This window comes from Elgaria multicarinata, chromosome 3, assembly GCF_023053635.1.
Source record: "Elgaria multicarinata webbii isolate HBS135686 ecotype San Diego chromosome 3, rElgMul1.1.pri, whole genome shotgun sequence".
Lineage (NCBI taxonomy): Eukaryota > Metazoa > Chordata > Lepidosauria > Squamata > Anguidae > Elgaria > Elgaria multicarinata.
Window position 1 is genome coordinate 113366062 of NC_086173.1, and position 23517 is coordinate 113389578.

At 40.8% G+C, this 23517-nt stretch overlaps 1 protein-coding gene across 1 annotated transcript in view; it reads left to right on the forward strand.

Moving 5' to 3' along the window:
• The window catches only part of CACNA2D3 (calcium voltage-gated channel auxiliary subunit alpha2delta 3), a 650216-nt gene that overhangs the window by 196821 nt on the left and 429878 nt on the right, over positions 1-23517 (forward strand). Inside the window, exon 4 of the mRNA XM_063121610.1 lies at positions 21389-21448. Coding sequence (XP_062977680.1) covers positions 21389-21448 — 60 coding nt within the window. The remainder of the gene's footprint in view (positions 1-21388; positions 21449-23517) is intronic.

The following is a 23517-nucleotide window of genomic DNA, read 5'->3' on the forward strand; positions in this document are numbered from 1 at the left end:
CCATGCTGCCCTAAGTATTTCACTTGTTGGCACTGAGATGCTCTCTCCGTTGTTAGCAAAAAGATTACAAGTGTAATCATAAATCCAATTATTGCTTGACCAGTAGTGCCACTAGGCATTGACTTTGGAGCGTCTGTTATTTCCTGAATATAGTTAGCCATGTGCAGGAAACTATGAGCGCAAATGCAACATTGAATCAGCCAACCCAACCTAGCTGTACCTTATGGGAGAAAGAGCTCTGATACACTCACAGAGTCACCCCACTCATAAGAAATTTCCCATTCAGTTCAGAAGAGGGGTCAACTCTGCTGAATTGAATTGGATATTTCGTTTCAGTACTACATACCTAGGGACACCTGCACAAAACCACACCCTCTGCTGAAGGGACTTGGAAAGTCTACATGGATAGGAACATTGCGTGTACACAAGCACAACTGGGGTAGTAGACCATGATGCAATTTAGGCTGCGTCCCTTCTCATAGCAGGTTCTTGTTTTGAGCTAAGTTGCTTTTCATAAGAGGATCTCAGTGTAAATTCAATAAGATATTCTGGGCTGTGATTTTGGGTTAAAAGTATATTTAATAGCTGGTATTATATGATGAATATATTTAGGATTATAAAAGTAATTAAAATTTGAAAATGCAGAGACTGAGTAGACATTCAGAATATAAGATGAACATTTCATAAAGTTTTGACTCCCTTTGGGTTTCAAGTCATAATTTTCCAATAAAATAACCTAAGCAGTTTATCCAGTGTGCTGAATTTCCTCCTTGCGAGAATCTGGAATTATGCAGATGTTTCGTTTTAGCCACAGGAGGGCTCACAGAAACCAATAATATTACAAGGAAAGAAGTATGTACTCTTAAAAACAAAAACACACAGTTCAGTTCAGCAGTACTCTGTGGTAAAGGACCTTGCCAAGAATGTCTCCAAATTCGCATAGGGCATCTTAAAAAAAAAAAAAAAGGAAAAAGAAGAGACATGCATGTTTTTATTAATTTATTCTTCGGCAGTTTCCATTTAATTCAGTGTCATTTTGAATGCTCCATTTTGTCTGTATAAACTTCAACATGAATGCAGTGCTCATAAGGGTGGGATGGAGCCCAGGCTTCTTATCTTTTGTGATGGCCTCCTTAGCTACTGTTTACAGTAGGATATAAGAGGGGCATGATTTGGCTCAAATTGTGGGGAGTCAGAGGTTGAGGGCTTGTGGATTTCATAAAGGCCATCTCTTGTGTGTGTGTGTGTGTATTGGTGACCATATGAAAAGGAGGACTGGGCTCCTGTACCTTTCAGTTGTATAGAAAAGGGAATTTCAGCAGGTGTCATTGGTATGTGAAATTTCCTCTTCATCACAACAGTTAGAGCTGCAGGTGCCCTGCCCTCTTTTGTAGATACAAAAGAGCTTTAACGGCAGCTTTAACTGTTGTGATGAAGAAGGAATTTCACCAGGTGCTGCATGTTAAAGATACAGGAGCCCTGTCCTCCTTTCCATATGGTCACAATATATGTAATTCAAAATCTGGAGTTAGTTGGTCATCCTTTTTTGACTGCCTTCCCATTGACTGATGCTCATTAAACACACTTCCTTGGAAACCTCTTGACACAGGGATTCCACAAATAATCTTGGTTTCACTATAATTTAGAGTTGGAATTCCTTGTATGACTATGCAGCTTGCTTTCCTTTTTTAAGAATTAGGCATTCTATAACAATGTACTATAAAGTTTCATTTTTAATATCCCAAAAAATGTCTCTCACAATATCCACCCCTCTGCCAAGGGAAACATGTCCTCTTTCCATCCCAAGTGATTACTGGGACCACATAAATGCAGCAATTATAGACATTATTAATTGCTGTTACAGCACAGGATCAGTCAAATCAGTAGCTGGAGGATCAGGATGTAGTTCCAAGATAAGGCACAGAGTCTCTGCATCAATAACAGTAAGTACCTGCTGAGTCCTGAATACAAGGTCACAGTGTGAGGTGAGTAGCTGCAGGACTGGGATGTACGTTCTTGGAACAATACTGTTAAATATTGGCTTGATCAGGTTGAGGGTCTACAGCACCGGTAGCAGTGGGTTTAGAATGCATAACATTAGAGCAGTAGTTGTAGGATCTGAGGGACTGCTTACATCAGGAAGGTTGAGACTGATGAGTAGTTGAAGAATCAGGATGATCTGTTCCTGAGCTTACTGAGGAATTAGGCAAGTCTTTTCTCATCCATCTGTTCCTGTGGCTGCAGACTGCACAGGACTCTTCTGTATTTGCTAGCCACCCCTCCTCTGCTGTAGGTCCCTGACCTTCAAGGAAACCCAACTGCTCTACTTACTTCCTTTCTCTTCCAAACTTGGTTCCTCCCAGTTGCTCTTTTCAACCACTCCTCCTGATCTTCTGTCCCACCTCTTCCTCCTCCCTCACAGACCTGTATTCATTTAGATACCTTGGCCTGATTCCCATTTCTTCTGTTTAACCAGCCCTAACTGTGGCTGGCTACTGCTGCTAGGCAACTGGAAATACCTGGGGGATTGTACAGTGACCCCTGACACCTCCTCACAGTTAAGTATAATTAAATAAACATTGCAAATTGGAGCAACATGAAATATGAACACAAAAAAGGTTTCTGCACACCTTTATAAACACAGGTGCAGGCCATAGTACAATGATATGCCAGTAACAAGCAGCCTGTAAACAAATCATGAAGGGAATAAGAGACACCTACAGTTAAAAGTTACCCAGTCAAAATTTAGTTATTGCTCTGAAAGGAAGTATCTAGATATTAAATTCCTCAAAACAGCACTTATATATTCCACGCATTACTAACATGCCTAGACATCAAACGCTTTCCGGTAACAGTAACCGGCAGGCCAACTGTGAGTCTTAGTGTGCCTCACGCTGCTGTGCTTATTCTATTCCTCCAGCCCCTAGAGAAGAAGCATTTTGCTCCCGTTTGAATGCTGCTGCACCTGCCTCAGCAATCCGTCAGCCTTTTGACAATAGCGAAGCTCCCCCGGCTTTGCATCAGTCAGCTTTTCAAACTAGCCCAGGCGTAGAAGGCAGTATTGACAGGTTTGAGATCAGCAACCACATCAAGATTTGCAAACACTGCAACACCTTGCTTTTCAATGGCTAATCATCAATTCTTTACTGCCATGGCAGAAAGGTTTCACTACCACTGGTCACAGTTCTGGACTTCATCCGCATCCTTGCCACTGATGGCTCTACTCTTGGCAAGAAATTCCTAAAGGACGTTCACAATTACAACAGTGCCTTCGGCTTTGCTTCCTTCTACACACCACTTCTACATGCCACAAGGTCCTGGTTAATTTGTGTTCAAGGTGTGAGGCTCAGTTTACCATCTGCTGGACACTTTGCAGTCAGATGAGACTCCAAGCCATGGCCAGTTGTGCATTCTTGACACCAGCAAGGCCACACTACAGTTCACCTCAAGTGAGTAGAGAACAGTACACTGGACCACACCTTGCTGGAGTCACTCACTAACCTGCTACTTAACGTTAATCCATATGCTAATGAGTACCAGCATGTCAGTGAAATCTTTGAGCATGGGAATGCTGCCACACTTGCTGCTGGACATGCTCCAACGGATGTATCACTGTGCTTCCATCACTACTGCAGAACGATGAACACTATGGCTTCTGGACAGTGTAACATTCCTGGACACTGTAACATTCCACGTGTCTTTGAATTGCTGCTGTGATTGTTACCTTGGATGGTTTTCCTCTGGCTGAGGATGGTTTTCCTCTAGCCCCAGATAGTATACCCTAAAGGTGAACAGATCTCCTACATGGAGAGTCATGGCGACCCTTTGGTTTACCCTTTGCTGCACTTTCACGGTCAAGCCGAATGTGGTCCTAGCATGGTACGTATTGCAGCCAGGCAAACCAAATTGGCATCTTATCTGTCTTCTGCCATGAACAACTCTATGTTGCCATGAGTTGTGTGAGCTCATGGACAAACCTCAAGATTCAAGTTGTTAAATGGACCAGAACAAGAAAGTTACAGTGTCTGCCACTGAGCTTATACTGAGAACACTGTATTTAAGGAAGTTTTATAAAGATAAAGAACGTAATACTTCGAATGTTTCAATGAATGCAGTTAATTAAATTAAATCTTTAATTAGATTTTATTTTTTCAACGTGAACTGTGTTTGCAGGTAACTAACTTGTCCATCCTCCCATAATTCTAATACTGCATGAATGTACTGTTTTCAGATCGCCTTTGGACATCAGAAACAAAGGGCTACGGGGGACTTGTAATCAAGTTAACTTATTTTTATTTATTTATTTAGTACATTTCTATGCCACCCAATAGCTGAAGCTCTCTGGGAGATTCACGACAATTAAAACTATAAAATACAACATAAGGTACAATATAAAAGTTTGAAAGTTTAGAAGTACAGTATAAAATAAAAGTAAGAACAAAAATAAAACCTAGCAGCAAAGCAAAGATTTAAAATACAGTAACAAGTTAAGGAAGCAAACTTCAGCAATAACTTAAGGGAGCAGGCCTATGCCCCCTAGACAGCGTCTGGGGACACACACACAGAGGATTCCTCAGTTTATGAGCTATGAGTTTGGAAACAGGGCTCCAGAGCCCCCAAATAACGCTCCCCTCCCCCTCATGGCCAGCACGGTTCTTTCCATGCTTTGAAACAGAGTGTAAACACAAGAAAAGGGATGTTCCCAGAGGCAGGAAAGGAAGGAGATTGGATCATCAGCCATACAAGGAATTCCAGAGGCTCACGAGTATCCAGGGCAGATCATATAGGTTTGTGCCTCAAGTCACCCTTACTTGCATTAATTAATTAAATTTGATTAATTAAAGTAATAAAATTAACTAATTAAACTGCCTAAGAATGGAATATTGGAGACCTGGCCAGAAATTATCCAAGACCATAGAGTTCAGGGAGAGCTTTTTCCTTTATCAGAGGTCTTATCACTGGTTCATTTAGGTAAGATGTAATCACAATTTGCCATTAACAGATTTTTACCACTACACTTACTGATTTGGACAATTCCCTTGGGTGCTTTTATAAGCCCGGAATGGTACATGTGCTAGGACTCATCTTTTCAAGGATCCTGCCCACATCCTCTGACAATTGGCGTATTTTTTTGTTCATAAGGATTGTGTTGCGCTAAGTGAAAAGTAAGCAATGGTAATGGAGCTATTGACAACATAACCCTGGTGTCTATAGTTGTGGCAGCAGCAAGAACCAAGATCTTATCCCATTTGGCTAATGATCCCAGAAATAAACCTGGCCATCTACATAATGCTGAATGGGTGCCATGGAAAACAAATCTTTCCCATTTGCAATATACAGAAGCAGAGTCTATCAACAGAATGTATCTGTATTTTTAAGAAATAGGATAAGGAGGAGCAATCAGAGCTTTGAAAAAGCAACACCATGCTATCCAAGTCAAACACCCACATAATATATGATATAATTTGGTATCTTAAATCAATTATAATTGGTTTGTCTATCAGACCTCTAGAAATCTCAAGGTGCCAAATCCCTGCTTCTTTGCTTTCAGAGGGTGGAAGTGTGGTTGTTCACCCATGATTCAACAGTAGGGGCCTGTGTGGGATCTGTGTTGTTTTTGGCGGCTTACAACTGTACATAAAACAGTATAAACATTAAAAGCAATAAAATCACAGGCAGTAAAATATCAGTTAAAAGCAATAAAAGCTAATCGTAAAAACTAACAATAAAAACAACAAGGGCGGTAGCAGCAAAACAGTATTCATTTATAAGAAGGACATAGTAAAATAAAACATTTTAAGGCCTTCCTCATATAGACCCATATAGTGTAGCAACTTGCAGTGTTCTAAGTCCTTCCCTGTATGTTATAGTATGCACCATTCTCAGTTGTGCCATTGAGCAGGGAATCACTCCCTATAAGGTAGTTGAGTAGATGATGGAAGTGGAAATGCATGGATGAGATTGCTCAGAAGCAGACAATCAGGTGATGACTCCAGAAGGACTTTCTTTGCCTGCTTCTAGATGGCAAAGCCCAAAAGGACTAAAGAGAATTATTTCCAGCGTGTAGACGTTGACAAGCTGGCTGAAAGTCCTATTGTATTGTTTTGGTTGGACTTTAGTACATCACTGCAACATTTAATAACAGCAACATAATGGCACACTGATGTGGAATCATTTCTGCTGTTTGGCAGGAATGTGCCACCTTTCATCCTATCAAAGTCCAATATGTGCCATAAGCACAAGACAAACTAATCATGCTGTGTGCCAAAATCTCAGTTTAAGTTCAGTCTACCAATGATACTAGGGAATGAGATTTTAAATATAATTATTGTCCTCTTGTGTCTTTGAAAGTATATCCACCATGTATTGTCAAAAATAGTGCATAAAACCTGTTCAGAACAGAAAAGTGTGCATTAGACAATGAACCAATATGTATACTGAAATCACTTTCTTTTTTAAGCATTTGCAGAGATTGAATTCAAGGCCTTATTGAAAAAAGTGAGTTTAATTATAGACAACATGTTGTACTGCCAGTATATTGCATGTTTGTTTGTTTTTTGGGCGTCCCACTCTAACTGAGAACAACATTGTTTAATCTGTTTAATTAAGTGTATTTCTCACTCTTAGCATCTAAATAGTATTTAATTGCAAGGACATTCATTTTAATTAGATTAATTTTCATGCCCCACTTTTTGATTCTAGTTGAGTGACACGTGGCTTTAAAATTTGATGAACAAAGAATCTGTTGTTATGTACAGCCCCAAACTATGCATGTTTATTTGGAAACGAGTTCTACTTTATTCAGTCAGGTAACTATGCTTAGGATTGTAGGCTTAGGCTGTGACCCAGAAAGGCATATTAACACAGTCTATGCATAAACCCCACCCAGAATTTACTTTTCACAGAACCCAATAGCTCTTTGAACTCCAGAAGTTCAAACACAATTTGACCATTTGACATGAGAACTTCTTCAAGAGTGAATACTCTGGTGCACACATAGTACTTTGCTCTAATTTTCCATTTAAATATTTATCACATCAAATCCCAATCTGTTTTTCTTTAAAGTTGAGGTAGTTTAAAGAGATAATCGAGGGGGTCTCTGTGGACAATATGTACCACTCTGTGTTGCATCATGTAAGAGAATGTACAGAGGACATATATTTGGCATAACGATAAAAAGAGAATTAAAAAGACCTGTCAAAGAAAGGATCCTTCCATGTTGCTTAGCAAAAGAGACAACATAAGCTTGATAAATAGGTTGGGGGAAAGCATATATGAAATGCCATGCACATTTAATAATAGCAAAATTTCTAAAAGGAATGAGGCAATGTTATTTATTATTGCATGATAGCTTGGGCTTCCTCCATACTAGCCCTTTCCTTTAGAATTGACATCATTCCATTACTCAGGTAATGGAATAATGTCAGATAACATCACTGCCCAACTGTTGCATTCCAGTGTCTTCCCAGTTGTCTGCTTATCTTTTTAAAGACCTGCTCTGTGGTGATTTTCCTGCAATTCAGTGCAATTGCAGCACCAGCTTTTCCATTTGGAATGGTAAAGGGCTATTGATTCACCTACTGGAAGACTGGCCTGTGAGGTATTTCAGAACACAAGAAGCACCCTACAGTATCAAACAAAGGCCTATCTAATCCAGCATTCTTCTTCACACAGTGGCACAGTGAGGAAGACCACAAGCATGGCATGGGCTTAATAGGCCTTTCCAGCTCCCCCCCACCCCGCCCAGCAACTGGTGTTCTGATCCTGAACTTATGTGAACTGCCCAGAGAGCTTCGGCAATAAATAACAATAATAACTTAGCATATTATCTTGCACACTGCTCTGAAATTTTGAATAGGGAGTGGTATATAAATATTGTAAATTATAATATTTACCATTTTTATTATTTATTTATTTAGAGTGTTTTTATCCCGCACCTCAACCAAAAAGGCTCCCGGAGAGGCTTACAATCTATCAGTAAAGAAGACAGTCACTGCCCATTCTACAAAAGACATGACACACGAGGAAAAGGGGATGGGGAGGGAAGAGGGAGGAGAAGAAATTAAGGAGTCTGTTTAGCAGGGTTGGTGGGAAGGCCCTGCTCTCGTCTCTCAAAGGAGGGGTAGACCAACAACTCCTTCTTCCCCACAGGGTCAAGATGACTGTAAGCTCGGGGTAGGGTGGTCTAACTGAAGCAGGCCCTGATGGTCTCTGCTTGCTTCTGCCTCCCTCAAGACATTTATATACCAACTCATCTGCTAAAAAGCCAACAAGGAAATATAGAGTCCTAATGGTGAGAAGTTATTAATAGCCTTATTAACCATGAATTTGCTAATCCCCTTTAAAAAGCTGACAGATGTCAACATGATTCCCAAAAACCTAGTTTCCTTCATAGCACAATGCTCTCCCATGAGTAAAACTGAATTGCCTAGTTTTTCTTTGAAAACTTAAACAATTTTTAAAACGTTTAGCGCGCTGATGCACGCAGATGCCCGAATGAATTAAAAATGAAAAAACAGGCCAACCAACCACCCCTCTCTCCCTTCCCTCTTGGGAGGAGCAAGAATGCCAGAGGCAGGGGAAAGGGACTGTATAGGTGCTGAAATGGAGGAGGAAGGCCAATACCCAATTCTGCCTTCAACTAGCAGCAGGACTCTGCTGGAGTCAATGCGGACGGGCAGCCATAACCTCAGCCACCAAACGTGCTGTCGTATGATCACTTCTTTACATGGCTTACCAGAATTGGCAGTGGGGGTGGGGAATCAGGCGAACAAATGGAGTGAACAGAATGCAGCTGGGCTAAACAGAGAGCTTCGGCTATTGGGCGGTATAGAAATGCAATAAATAATAAATAAACAAATAAATAAACCTGCAGGCATCTAATAGAAATTCTTTGAAGGCTTAGAGGAGTGGAAAACTGGGCACAGCCAATCCACAGAAGAGCTACAATCTGGAACCATGGAAATCCACCTGCCCTTCTTTTTGAACCTGAGAAATCGTAATGTTGTTGATGGACTCTTCCCCCCCCCCTTTACCTTTTCCACCCTCTGTTTTAAATGATGGGAAAGCAATAAAGAACTCTGATGGCACTAAGATAAACTTTCAGCGTATTTCTCCATCTCTGAGCTAGAATATTATTTTACTAGGCCACTCAACAACAATAATATATTTAAGCCCTTTTCGACAAAAAAATAGGCTTTTACAAAGCACCTGCAAACATGCAAAGTTTTCTGGAATTGAGATCTTGTCTTCACCTTTGGAATGAACCCACAAATGAAGTAATAATAGCAGTGGATATTGGTATTGTTTTTTAACTTTGGGAATCTACTATTGAATAGTCCCCAGAGTACTATGTAATACTTTGGCAATGCAGCAAGAAAAGAAAATAGCTACAGTGATTAAAATAGTTTGTTCCATCACTCTCAAGACGTGTGTGTGTGTGTGTGTGTGTGTGTGTGTGTGTGTGTGTAAGTAATACTTACCTAAATATAATTTTAGGAAAAGAGTCCAATAATTTTGAAATGTCCAAAACTATTATGGCATAGCACGATTATACCAAATTGATAACTATGTGATAACTAAAATGTTAAATGGCCTTCTTGACTAATGGTCAATGGTAACATTTTTCCTTTGTATGGACATGTGGCGATATTATTTTGATATTTATATGTTAATATGAAATATCTAGTTTTAAACAGCTGGGGGGGATACTCTTCCTTGGCTTTATTCTTCTTTTACACTCTGGTCATTGGAGAGGTGCTGGGCAAAACTGTCAAATGAATGCTGTTTTTTGAAATGAGTTTAAAATAGTGCATAAATCCTTGTTTTTCTTAGCATGTAATTTAGCCTTTCAGTATGAACTATTGTAGTGTTAAGCATTGTGCCCTTTGAATATTTCTGTAGGTTTGTTACATATTTGTGTAATTTAAAAGATGTGAAATCTTATTTCCAAAAAGTTTAGTGTTCATAAGTTAAAAACAATAGCTAAGGTAACTTGCTTATTGAATAAATTTAGTGCTTCATTCAGCAGAATAACAGCAGTCCTATCCAGTTGCAACAAAATTCAATAAAGACTCTGGTAGCACTTTAAAGTCTTGACAAATTTATTCTGGAACCCACTTCATTAAGTGCAGAGTTGTAATATATTTAAAATTCCTACTAATTATCTTTAAAGTAGCTATAGTTCTAACAATAGTTGGGATCGACCTGGAACTCATTGCAATGCCTGGTTGCATTCTGAAAAAAATTCTGTCTTACCAGTTGCCTGGTTTTCGCTCGGGGGTCAAATGGGGTGGAGTTGAATAGTATTTCTGCTGAAAGTCAGTTTCTTGGATGGAGATATTACCCACTTCTCACAGTTTCTATGGCTTAGAGTGTCCCCCCCCCCTTCAAGACTCAGAGGACTTTAACATTTGGGCCATAGCTAGACCTAAGGTTTATCCCTGGATCGTCTAGGGGTCAAACCTGTTCATCTAGGTGACACACAGGGGATCCAGTGCTCAGGCAGGGGCGAACCCTGGATGATCGCAGGATAAACCTTAAGTCTAGCTGTGGCCATGGTCTAGCTAGACCATTACTGGATGTTACCACTTCTATACTTCCCATTTCTACTCTTTTCAATCAACTTTGTGATAGGCTGCCTGGGAATGGAATGAATGCTTAGGAATGGATCATGCAGTGTTGAGTGTCTCTCCATCCTAACTGGGAGCCAGCTTCATCTCCTCAGGTATCTCTCTCCTTCACTGTCAACTAACTACCTCACATTTTGGGTGTGTTTGCACATTACATTAAGCCACACTATGAATAAGCCGCCATGAGATGGTTGTTTGCTGAACAACCCATGGTACTCCTGACAGATGATCAGGCTTGCCCTGGCTTATTTATTTATTTATTGCATTTTTATACCGCCCAATAGCCAAAGCTCTTTGGGCAGTTTACAAAAATTAAAACCGTAGAAACCATTCAAAATATAGAATAAACAGTATAAAAGCATAATATAAAATACAATATAAAAACACAGCCAGGATAAAATCAAGCAGTAATGCAGAAATTAATACCAATTTAAAATACAATTTTTAAACAGCAAAGTTAAAATTAATTTGATAGACTGTTAAAATGCTGAGAAAATAAAAAGGTTTTCACCTGGCGTCTAAAACAATATAGCATAGGTGCCAGGCAAACCTCTCTAGGGAGCTCATTCCGCAGCCGGGGTGCCACAGCAGAGAAGGCCCTCCTCCTGGTAGCCACCTGCCTCACTTCCTTTGGCAGGGGCTCACAGAGAAGGACCCCTGAGGATGACCAGGCAGGTACATATGGGAGGGGGCATTCCTTCAGATAGGAACGCTCTTCCAGAACATTTGAGAACTACAAGTTCAATCGCAGTTTTTAAAGCTCAGCTAAAAACTTTTTTTTTCCTAAAGCTTTTAAAACTTGAATTGTTCTGACTTTTATACTGCCTGTTTGGTGCATTCTCTTCCCCTCCTTATTGCTTTATTATGATTTTATTAGAATGTAAGCCTATGCGGCAGGGTCTTGCTATTTATTGTTTTACTCTGTACAGCACCATGTACATTGATGGTGCTATATAAATAAATAAATAAATAAATAAATAAATAAATAAATAAATAATAGCCTGGCCCCAAGCCCTTTAGGGCTTTAAATGTTAATACCAGCACTTTGGATTGGGTCCGGACCTGGACTGGCTTGTCTCCCCTCTCATTCCTCCCACTGACTGTGGCATGTATCCCAGGTGCCTTTGCAACAGAACTCCTTGTTGCCTCAGTGCCTATGTCAGCATCCTTTCTGCAATTGGTCCCCTAAGATTCCCAGGCACAGAGGGACCGAAAATAAAAACTTTTTTTAAAAGTTGAGAATGCATTTGGAGCACTCTCTGGTGTCCTTTCTTCACAATTTTTAGGGGCATATGGTGGAGGGCACTGAGAAGGGATGATAGCAGCACAGCAAGCTCTGTAGCCATTTCCGACAATCCACAATGAAGTCAATCCACAATGACACAACAAGCCATCATGGCTATCAACAATCCTAAAGAAAACCATAGATTTTCAGGATGGCTTGTTCTTGAAAAATAAGTCATCCTGCATAAACTGCGCTGGGTTCACATGATATGACCACCCACCATGATTGATCATTCATGGTGGGTTGTCGTGTCATGCGAACCAGATCACATTCTCTTACCTTTGAGCTCTTGTGGCTGATTCATTTACTTTCAGCTGTGTTGGAGCTGCTTGTCCTTGCTACTAAGAAAAAAGACAATGAGAAGGAGCCACGTTATTCATTCAGTTTCATCACAACAGATTCCAAGGTTGAAGGACCCTGCAGTAAAATGCTGTTTTCCCACCCTTTACATCTGCCCTGGGTCCCCCCTTTTAAAAATAGCTTTAAATCCAGCCACCATTTTTTATTTGCCTCCCAGAGGTTGAAGTATTGTGGGGCAAAACATGACAGTTGTCATGTTACTAGTTTTTTTGGTAACAGCCAGCTTGTCCCTCCATGAAAATATGGCAGTTGCCATGTGTCTCCGCCCCCCTCACAACACACACACAATGTTCCAGAATGACTTGACTCTTGGGACATCGGGAGTAAAACAAAAATAGTGGCCAGAGTCCACATTGTGCTGAAGCACCAAAACAAACAAACAAACAAACAAACAAAAAACGGAAACAAAACAAAACACAAATTTAAAAGGGTTTTTTTCCCCATGCAATTTTATTTTATTTTGAAATAAAGTTAACAAAGTAAAGGCAGCAAAAAGAAGAGGAACATACACAATAATAAATCAAGATCACAAGAAACAAAGGAATTAACTAATTATAATTATTAATCTGTGACAGATATGCTTATGGAACATTTAAAGTTTTTTTTAAATATATATATATAAAGAAATAGGTTTCAGGGAAGACATCAGAGGCAGCTCCACCCAAAGCCCATGGGTGTTGGGAGGTGCATGAGTGTGGCCTTAGCTAGACCTACCTGAAAGTCTGGGGGAGAGGAGGGGAGACCTCGCGTTGCGATTAACACGAGATCTTGCCCTCATTTACACATAAGGCGTGACGACCTCAGGAAGAGAGGCCCACCAATTTTAATTTTTTTTTTAAAGAGGACGGAGCACACGAATGCTCATGTGCAAAGGTAAGGTTTTTTTTTAAAAAAAAAAAATAAATTTCCCCGCTCTCCCCCCTACCCCCAATGGGCACAGTGCTCCTGAGGAGTGCTGTTCCCCGTGTGTGGCTCCCAGCTCCACGCGAGAAAACTCGCGGAAATGGGCCACATGCTCCGCGGTCTCGGGCTTAGCCCAAGACCTCAGAAAAACTGGGCCCAAAGTGTAGGGCTGTATCCTGGGGCAAGGGAGGGATCATCTCTCCCTGATCCTGGGATCCCCTGTGCATCATCTGGATGTACAGGGACGATCCCGGGGTTCTCGCCGGGATATAGCCTGGTCTAGCTAAGGCCTGTGTCTCATAATGGTGCTGGGCCTGACCTACATGGTCCTTTCATATACATGGACTTCAACAAAGGCAGCAGTTTCTATGCTGTTTTGTGTACTTGTGAATTAGACTTGAAGCTTTGGTTTTCAAATAGTCATCTTTAGAACACAGGAAGACACACTGCAGCTGAGTCAAGCTGGAGTTGCAGCTGTTATTGTCTAGCTCTTATTTTGTACCAGCCCTTATTTTCATTTAAGCACTAAACTCCGTGTGTGTATCTCTGGTAAGCGTATTAACGTTGCATCCACAAAGAACCTGGCAATATGACAGTAGTAGATACATAATGCAGAATTGCAAGTTGTCTGAGTGCTGAGTATTCTATCGTGAAGTTGCCTTATATTATAAGTTTTATTTTTAATGCAAAACTATTGCAAAGTTACATATGGTTTTTATATCTTTGTCTCCAGTGCTTTAAAGAATTTCTTTCATATTGCTCCATCTCTGCAGGGACTTCCATGATTACAATTATATACTTTCTTTTCCTCCTCCCCACCCCCGCCCCCACAGCCATTTGGATACAATCAGTAAAGATCTAGTAATAGATGATCATTGAGACTTAATTGTATCTTTCTACTTGCCGCTTCACATTTCTCTGTAACTCTATATATTGATTTTGAAGGTGTTTGCATTACATTTTTTGAACAAAACATTATTATTGTTAAATATCCACTGATATCTTATGTGAGCTAGACTTCTCATGTGTGTTCCCACTCCTTTTTATTTTTTTTTAGTTTAGTTACTAACAATGTTGGGAAGGCGGTTTTGTCTTTTCTTTGCAAGTACGAGGCCTGCTTGGTGCCAACATTGTTATCTTTTTGGCGCCAGGTCAAGATTTTTCTCTTCTTCCAGGCATTTAGCAATATGTAATTAGCCTGGGTTTGTTTTAGTATGTTTTTGTGGTTTTTAATTTTTATATATTGTTTTAAAGTGTTTTATCCTGTGTAAACTTCCCAGAGAGCCTCAGCTATAGGGCAGTATACAAATGTAAATAATAATAATAATAATAATAACAACAACAACAATGATAATAATACATCTTTTGGCATCAGTCCAGAGAACTTATTTTATTTTACAGGGTTGTGCCTGCCTAGAATTGTGATGGATCTGGGGAGGAGGAGACATCCCCTACTGGTGGATGTCTCCTCCTTTTGTATAAGGATTTCCCCCTCACCCTCACCACATTGCAATAGGCTGCTACAAGTCAGGCAAAATCTCTTGACATACCTTAGGTTTTCTACCTGCTTGGGGATTTCCTAAGCCCTACAGAAAAGAACCCCTTTCCTCCAGTACAGCTCTGTGAAAGAAAGAAAGAAAGTAAGAAAGAAAGAAAGAAAGAAAGAAAGAAAGAAAGAAAGAAAGAAAGATTGATTTAGGTTTTACTTTCCCAAAGTCCAGAGGATGCCAAATCTTACAGAACATTGTGAACTATCCTTAGAACATAAGGGAACAGTTTAATAACCATGCAGTCTTAGCATGTGAGGAATTCCAGATTCTTCTTCGTGGTCTCTGTGCATGCTGTGTGCCTGCGCTGAGCCTCATTTCGGGAAACTTCCATAGCTGAGGATTGTTTTGGTGGGAACTCTCCCCCACCATCCTCCTGCACACGCTCTGCAGGTTCCTGCTTTCATGTTTGACTGCCACTTATGCTGCCTTGTCGAGAGCTTCGCTCCATGGGAACATTGACTTTTTCTCTCATTTTGCTTTGTGGAGAAGGAAGCACAGAAAAAAGCACAGACACCAGAGCTAGGGATAAACTAGGGCCTCTTTATTTAATAACAAGGGAGATACAACCCCTCCCTGGGACTGCATGTGAAAAGTGTGGTTATCAATATGTACTAATCTCAGGCTACTTACCTGGCTTAAGGGCGAGCCACTCTCTTAAGCCAGGAGTTGGGTAACCCGGCCCCTTTCTTATACAACACTTCGAGAGTATGGGGAGACCGCCTCATGTCATCCCCATGCAAAGCCGTAAAACCCTGAGTACATGAGACAGGAGGATCTCCAAAGGCATACCATATCCAGACACATGACCCATAAAACTTACAAGGAGCAGGAGCTCTGGATATGCCAATCACCTAAAAGGTGCCAGAGTGGTCCCCGTCCCTATTCTGGCATAGCAAATTCCTGCACATCCTGCTGACAAATTGACCTATTTATCCATCCTCCATGTAAAACCTCAAGTATGGAGTAGGCAAAAAAACCTCACACAACTTGTGGAAAGGAAAAAAAAATCCTACTCAGCCCACCCCCCAAAGAGAATGACTAATGGCTAAGTCCCATACTAGAAGAGGGTGGGAGCTGAAAAGACAGAGAGGCTGAGTAAGGGGCAGGACCAGCCTTTAAAGGCTTGGCCCCACCCCTGCCTCACATGGTCCATGTGTGCAACACGTGAGGCCTTTATTCCCCTCTTCCCCACCGCAAGTAATTTTTCTCCCCCTCATGCTGTGCCGGCCAAGGGGGATAAAAGACTTTTGAGAGGCGAGGAATTCCTTTTTAAAACATTGAAGCCAGCTATCCATGTTTATAAGGCCAAATGTTTAGGAAGCCAAACGTCCATAAACACGTTTATTTGAGGAAAGGGGATGGGGAAAGCAAGACAAGGGGAAGGTGACAGATCACAGACTTTAAAATAAACTAAAGTCAATCTAACTTAGCTAGCTTCTTTATTTGGGACTCACTGGCCATGTGTAAGATGGAGGCCATTTTCCCCTAAGGTGGCCCTGTTCCCCTACTTTACAGAGGACAGTCCTGATAAGGAACCCCAAGAAGGGACAGCACAGGCTTTGGAAGTTACTCGCCAACAGTTAGCACCTTGGACAGCAGACTGAACAGGCACACAGATCACCACATCTCAAATCTTCCTCACTATGAAGAGATGTCATGAATTTCTATTTAAATTAGAGTGATTATTTCCAAATTTTCACCTCTCATATAAATCAACACATGCAAGTTTTATGTAAAGCTATATTCTCTTTTGTGTCTTTTTGGTGATGTAGCAGAAGCCACCTTATTTACCCTGTCCAATGATCTGTCCTGAGCATGTGAACTTTGATTGATCATTAAACTTGCCTATCCAGAATGGCTCTTTTCCTTCCACATCAGTGGAAGAGGCGCTAGTCCTCATGTACAGAACCCATATGAACCTGCCCACAAATTTCTGCCTTCAGACGAGCTCCATGCCTCACTACCATTGGAGGTACAACTGATGGGTAGGCAGAGTAGAGCCTTCTTAGAGGGGGGCCCCATGCTATGGAACTCCTTGCCTCAGGAGATCTGGCTGGCTCATTCTCTTTAGATTTTAGTTGAAAACAACGTCGTTCCAATGTGCCTTTCATTAGAGTAATTTTGTCTGATCTTGGTTTATTATCACTGCTATTTATTTCTGTTTTCGTTGTTTCGTTGATGATGGTTCATTGATGGTTGTTGTTTATTTATTGTATTTATTGACTTCATTCTATTCTGCCCCTCATAAAATCACAGATCAGGTAACAAAAATAGTACAACAACAACAACAACAACAACAACAACAACAACAACACAGCAATAAAATAAGTAAATAAAATAAGTAAATAAGTAAATGATTGATTGCAGAAGCAACTAGCCTCTCATACATGCACAGATAAGGAGATGGGTCTTAGCCAAAATGTCAATAGAGTTGGTACCAGGCATGCCTCTTGGAGAGGGCATACCAAAATCAGGGCACCACCACAGATAAGGCCCTATCTCATGTCACCACCCGATATAGTTCCCCTAATGCTGGAATAACGAGACAGGTCTCCCCCGAGATCTAAAAGCACGGTACAGGGAGAGGTGCTCCTTCAGGTATATAAGTCCCAAGTCATTTAGGACTTGAATTCAGCCCCCAAACAGATAACCAATTCAGCTCTTTCAGAATTGGTGTTATATGGTCCCTGACAGCTGCCTCTTGGCAGCATCCTGGCAGCTATATTTTGCACCAGCTACATTTTGCACCATAATTTTCTGCTCATTTTCGAGGGCAACCCCCTTTAAAACAAATTACAATAATGCAAAAGAAAGTTTACCAGAGCATGCATCACTGTGGCTAAGCTGTCCAGGAATGGTCACAGCTGGTGCAACAGCAAAAGCTGAGCAAAGGCACTGAGACCACCTCCATTCGCAAAGCTGGATCGATTGAGGAGCATTCACCAGATCATGCACCCTTTCTTTCAGGGGAAGTGCAACTACATCTTCAACATGATGTCTACCCAATTCCCAGACCAGAGAAATGTCCATCTGCTAGACCACTACCTAAATTAATTGGCCTCTACCAGATCCTTAACAACAGCAATATCAAGTTCTGCACAAATGCATGCAACTTTGCCAAAGTGCCTAGCAAAATTGTCACAGCAGGTTTCTGAGGGCTCTTCAATTTTAATAGCCCTTTCCCAACTGAGAATAAATCTGCTCAACAGCTATCTGAGGGTGCAATCATTGCTGCAAAGTAAACTTCTTTTATATCATCACTGCCACATGGTAGGCACAATAATGTTCTATCACCAGTGTTTGATCGCATTTGTTCTGAGACTGATGCCTCTTGCGCTCAAGCTGCCATCATGTTGACTTCATTGCCTGTAATCCCTGCAGATACCAGTGGGCCAACTGAGCCACCATCTTGCAGGAGAGGATGCTTGGCAGTGATCATGTTGACAGCTTGATCCATCTTACTCTTCCACAGTGAGAAGAGGGCCTTAACGTGTGCTGGCGACGTCCATCAGAAATTCCCTTGGAGCATTTAGGAATCCCCCCTCCCAATTTTATTAGTATTCAGGGAGGTGTTGGTGTGGAACATCTTAACCAGTCTCCCAGCCCTGCAGAGAGCAGCAGTCATAGTCCAAATCTTCCTAGGGTCCATTTGGGGGGTGGGAAGCAGTTTATCAATATTCCAATAAATAAATAAGTAAATAAGTAAATGTGTTTAAATGCATAGTTTGCATAGAAAATTGAGTTCAAGGGATTATCTGGATTGACAGCTGTGTAGAGATGTAAGTCGTTTCACAGTATGATATGACACATCCCATGAAAATGCTATGGTCCTGGGGAAATTGCAGAACAAGCCCAGATGGTATTTACATTTAGAAACTACAATAAAGAAAAGTCAAATGCCCTTCTGGTCATACACAAGCCCTTGCACACATTTAATATATCTTCTCTGAAATGAAGCCAATTCAGGTGTTTGCAAAGATGATCAGCCAAAAATCCCCTTCTCCACATTGTTGGTAAGAAAAAGAAAGAAAGAAAGAAAGAAGGTTCATAAAGACCTCGTGACAACTTTTTTTACTTTAGCAGAAGTGGGTGCTATTTACTTAATGTTCTTTTATGTGTGTATTCTTCATACTCATTAGATTATCAGCAAGACGGCTACACCACCACAAGTTTCAAATAATTTCCTTCCTGTCGAGATAACTCTTGCTTAATACTTATTTGACTGGGAGGAAAAGTAGTGTAATTGAGAAATACTGGGGTGAATACAAACCATATAGAAACCTATGAATTACGGCTTCTACCATAGAGATTCCAGGGGCTGAGTGTTTGTGATATAGTAGAATAATTTATGCTCAACTGAGTTAATAAATGCTTCAGTTTGAGGAGAAAATCCTCTACTTTTACAGTGCCCTTCTATATAAGGTATGGTTATGTATGATCCTTTGATCTCTGGTGGGGGGCGGGGTGTTATGAAAAATACCTGCCACAATTGTGAATGTCAGCTTTGCACTCATAGCCTCCTTTCAAAGGTTCACATGTTGTGTTTTTGAAATCAGGGAGTATTGAATGAGTCTTCTTCCTGGAATATTATTTTAGGTCAACAGGATTTTAACAGGTTTTGGGGATTCCCTGGTATATCTTCTTCATGAGCTTTTTCTTTTGGTAACCCTGCTGCCAGATTCATTTGCTGCTGAATACTCATTTCTGTAGATACACTGTAGACACCAGAAAGACTTTTGGCTGGTCATTTTTATGAACCGTTCAGAGAACTTTAGCTATTGGGTGGTACAGATATAAATAAATTTTTAAAAAACCCATTAAGAAAGAACAAAACTTTGTAAGGGAGGGTAGCAGGGTCAGAAAAAAACACCCAGTTAAAGAGGTAGTTGGATCGCAAGCCTTTCTCAAGTCACCGGGCCTTGTCAGTTATGGTGCAAGCTGTGGTGGCTGGTTGGATTAGTGGGCACAGTTGGAATGGTTCTTTAAGCTAGGGTGACCATATGAAAAGGAGGACAGGGCTCCTGTATCTTTTAACAGTTGTATTGAAAAGGAAATTACAGCAGATGTCATTTGTATATATGGGGAACCTGGTGAAATTTCCTCTTCATCACAACAGTTAAAGTTGCAAGTGCCCTGCCCTCTTTTAAATCTGGTCACTCTAGTACAGCTCCTGCGGCTTTAACTGCTGTGATGAAGAGGGAATTTCACCAGGTTCTCCATATATACAAATGGCACCTGCTGAAATTCCTTTTTCTATGCAACTGTTAAAGATACAGGAGCACTGTCCTCCTTTTCACATGGTCACCCTACTTAAGACAGAGTATGTGGGTTGACCCATGCTGATCACATCCCACCATTGGAGGCCCTGGCTGTTGTTGGAAGATCTGCTGATAGGAAGGGCCAGGTGAACAGGGTTCAATCTGCTTTCGAAACCATTGTTTAAATTGGATGTCTGCTGGCTGTTTGGAAAGCTGAACAGAGTCAGAACAACTGCTAGAGCCATGATCCTTCCCTTTCCTCCAGCCACCTGACCCCAACAATTCATATGGAAATCTGACAGCCTGAAGACAGATATTTTGGTTCAGAATCTAGTGTCTACTATTTTCACCTACAGCTGTTGCATTTAAGCATTTTAATTTTATTTACATATTGTCCCACCAGGCCCTGTGCATTGCCTACGAAGTGACATTCCTGTCACTTTGGTTCTTCTCCGTTCCTTGCCTTCATGAATACGTCGCACCCTTTCAAATGTCTAATAAAAATAAACATTGAAGATTACATTGTTTCCAGTGCTCTCCTTAGCCATTTTCTTTTTCAGGCATTGCCATTTACTATACTGTTGTGTAAATATACGGAACTGAACAATTGCCACATGTGTCAAAAAGGAAAAATATTAAAGGGGAAAAAAATCTTCTCTCCGTCCCCACTCCACCAAAGTGATAGGATTGGGACCAGAGAAGAGAGAACAGAACTCTACTCTTGCAATGGGGCTTTCCTGGCTCCTGCCTACACTAACTGCATCTCTCAAAAGCCACTGGAACACCATGAGATGGGGCATGGGCGGTGTGTGTGTGTGTGTGCAGAGGCTGCCGCAGGATGGAGAAATGGGAAGAATTCAGTGGGGCTGCCTCGCACAAATCCCTTGTCTTTCTGTCCATGCAAGATGCTTTTGGATATTGGCTTTTTCTTGTCTTGCCACAAAAAATTTTGCTTAGAGGAGTCTATGCCGTGAAGCTTTATGTCTACTTATTGTGAATAGTTTAAATCTAGAAAAAGTACATATTTACATTTATAATGATGATGTTCTTCTTGAGTATTCATAACAATATAACAGTCATCACAACTATGGAAAGTGGCATGATGTCTTGGCATCAAGGAAAATGGTAATATTTAATACTTAAATGTGCTGTAGCAAGTGCATGAAGTCATGACAAAGGGCTGATGAGAATGTTCTTAGGTGCGCCCCCCCCCATGCACTGGTGAAGTGTTCTTTATGCAAAACAAACCATTGTAACGAATACGATCATTGAAATAAGAGTGTGTTCAGTGGAATTAAGCGTCCACAGCTGGTTGCCAGATTGCATTCTAACAGTTTGTCAACACAGGGAGAAAAACGGGAATTTCTAGAAACTAATGCTAAATTTTACCTCTTTTTTTAGCGCCTCGTTGAAGCTGCAGAGGATGCTCACTTGAAACATGAATTTGATGCTGATTTACAGGTAGGAAAAATATAACTTTTTAAATTCAATGGGTGGGATCCAGGGGTTCCGTTCCATGACCTGAAAGAAGAGTTCTAATCTCAGAAGTGTATTTTGTTCTTGTTTTACTTCTATCAAAATTGGCATTCAAATGCATAGGACCCCTCATAAGTGTATTTCCTTTTTCAAATTTCATGTCCAGAAGGCCAAATCTGTTCCAACATAAACCGGAAGCACCTTTATAGAACCCGGTATTCAGGATGCCACATACCACAGTTCTTCCCTGTTTTTTAAATCACGGATATCATGGAAATGTTGATGATGTGAGCACATTTAGGTTAAAAGCCATTTGTGATGGCAACATTAACAGCACAACCTAATCTCTGACAGGGTCTTTGTTGTTTATTACTGCCATGGTCCATTAAAACTAATCAATTGTTAATCTTGGTTTCAGTGACCCCTCTGAAGGATTGTATTTCTGTATTAAAAAAAATCACACACACATACACCCCATAATGCCATCTGCTCAATACTCTATAATGACCAGGTTGAGAGCATATCTTAAGGAAATAATTATTTTTGTAATTTCACTTTGGAATGAGAATTCGTAGAACCATTCATGATGGTGAAATGTTTTACTACAACAGTCTGGCAGCCTTTTCATAGCATGTATGTATGTATGCATGTTTATGTTTAATGACCCAAGTGGCCTCTCAAGATGATTTCTCATGAATCCCTTAAAGCACATTTGAAAGCATCATGTTCAATAAAAGCAAGATTATAGAAGCCAATAACCACAAAAACAAACCCTCCAGAAATTATCAAAGCAGCAGCACTAATATGAAAATAGAAGGGGGCACTTAAATGTATCAGCCAGTCTCCCCAACAGCATTGGGAAACAAAAAGGTTTTTGTTAATATTTCTTGGCAAAAAGCAAATTGCATGACTAGTCTACCATAAGTGGTGTGATATTGGAAGAGGGCATCTACAGAGGATTGCACAGCTATTTCTGTGAGCAATCTCTACTGCAAGGCCTTGATTCAGCTCTATAAAACCAAAGTGTTCAGTAACTAGTTGCGCAAAAGTCTAGATGGGAATATCCATCTGAAGGCACCCAAGTATTACACCATGACTCTTCATTAAGATCAGTGTGCATTCAGATGCATGCCTGAACATGAGCATCTGACATAAGTTGTAGCTTGTGAAATAGCAAGAGGTATGTAGGTGTAATGCTGCTGACATGCACGGATTTATCTCTAAAATGGGCATCATGATCAGGGCTAGCTGTGATGTTTTACTGATTATGCCTGTGTTATTAAGTTGTTAAGTATAAAGTATTAAGATTTGCAGAGTTTCAAAGAAGTACTCAATGTGTGTTTGTTGCAGATTGGTAAGTATGGGTCATAAAAGAGTTAATGAGTGCTGGATGAAGGAGAGTGCTGATTGGATGTTTGTGTAGAGTGCCTGGATTGGCTGTAAGAGAAGGGGAGGAATTGGAAGGCTGTAGAGAATAAATAGGCTGCTTCTGAGGAGAAAAGGTATTGAATGCTTTGGGTTAGAGATAGTAAGGGTCTGCGTGTTTGTTGTTTTGGTGGATTAGCGTGTGGGAATGAGAGAGTAGTTTAGAGTGGGGTAGAGTAAGCAGGAGTACTGGAAGTTAAATACTGTGTAACATTTAAGTGAATTAACCTATTAAACTATTACGCTTTGTGCTCTGAAACCATACGCTTGTAACTAAGAGAAACCAATAAGCTTTGAACCTGCATAATCATCTTGTTAAATAAACAACATTTACTTTATCCTGGTGTGGACATTGGAGTACCTGGGGAAGGGTACAGGTAATCATATGGTGGCAGCGGAAGGGAGAAGGTTGGGTCAAGGGTGCTGATCTGTGCTGCTGTGTGGGCCTAAGCAGAAGTAGGCGTGCCACAGGGACAGAGTTGGCATCTCTAGCCCGGATGAGTGCACCTGAGCTGGGTCCTTTGGAGTCACAAAAGAAGTAAAGTGATCCAGAAGTAAACCCAGTGGAAGGTGGACATCACAGCTAATGGCAGCAGGTGGGATCCCGAAGGGTCCAGTGCCATTGCAGA